This window comes from Plasmodium reichenowi, chromosome 12 (assembly GCF_001601855.1).
Source record: "Plasmodium reichenowi strain SY57 chromosome 12, whole genome shotgun sequence".
Classification (NCBI taxonomy): domain Eukaryota; phylum Apicomplexa; class Aconoidasida; order Haemosporida; family Plasmodiidae; genus Plasmodium; species Plasmodium reichenowi.
The window spans coordinates 1,784,338-1,785,521 of NC_033657.1; the positions used below are offsets into that span (position 1 = coordinate 1,784,338).

At 22.4% G+C, this 1,184-nt stretch overlaps 1 protein-coding gene across 1 annotated transcript; it reads left to right on the top strand.

Annotated features, from left to right (window-relative positions):
• Positions 1-120: 120 nt before the first annotated feature.
• PRSY57_1247800 (hypothetical protein) lies at positions 121-1,056 on the top strand (the record flags this gene model as incomplete). Its single annotated transcript, XM_012908889.2, has 1 exon — positions 121-1,056. One exon carries the CDS (start codon positions 121-123, stop codon positions 1,054-1,056), a length of 936 nt encoding a protein of 311 aa, XP_012764343.2.
• Positions 1,057-1,184: the final 128 nt, after the last annotated feature.

Sequence of the window (1,184 nt, forward strand, 5' to 3'; positions counted from 1 at the left end):
TTTTATGATAATTAGAAAAATAATATAAGTATAAAAATATATATATATATATATATATATATATATAGATATATACATATTTATATTTATTTATATATCTAAAATTTTCCCCTTTTGAGAATGAAAAAGTTATCCGACTTTTACACGTACTCCAAGGACAAGTCTATATCTGTCTTTAATTTTAAAAAGAAGGAGGAAGAAAAAAAGAAAAAAGAAGAAACAGGTTGGATAAAAAAAGTATATTTGGATTTTGAGAAGACAAAGAATGATACTTATACATATGTGTCTATTAAAACACATCAAATGAAGGATAAATTTATGAAATGGAATTTAAGGTTTTTTAAGGTGAATCATTCAAAGTATGAGCATTTCCCATGGTATAAGAGATTATATTACATAATGAAGGATTATATTTATAATATATTAAAAATAAAGGAAGAAGGAATGGACACTTATGGAGGACATATAGGTCCAAATGAAAAGAAAATATCTCGATTAACATCAACATTTGAAAATTTTGATTTTAAAAATAGATACGCACAAAAACAGTCTGAAGATTCAATGATTTATAAATATAGGGAAAATTTAAAGAAAGAAAAAATGAATGATAGTTATCTTAGTGAACGTAGTCAGTCCGAGATAACCCGAAGGAATTTGTCGAATGAAATTGTATCAATGAAGGGATGTGAGAGTAAACTGTATGAAGAAATGTATTATAATAATAAAAATGATGATGATAATAAAAACGATGATGATAATAAAAACGATGATGATAATAAAAACGATGATGATAATAAAAACGATGATGATGATGATAACAATAATAATATTAATAATAATAATAATAATAATAATATCAATTATAAGAATAGATTGAGAAGTTTAATGTCTATTGGGAATACGACCAATGAAAAAGTTTATTCAGAAAATGAATCCAAGGTTACACATAGTAATACTGTTGATAAAAATGAAAATGATCATTTTTTAAATATAGAGAATTCCCCAAAATTTAATATAAAAAATACATGGGAAAAATTAAGCGGATACATTTCATAAATGAATATATACATATATATATTATATATATTGAGATATATTTAATTTAAAATTCCTTAAAAGATCAAAAGCAAAAATAATTTGGTCTATTTTTTTTTTCAAATGTTTTCCACAATAATATATATATA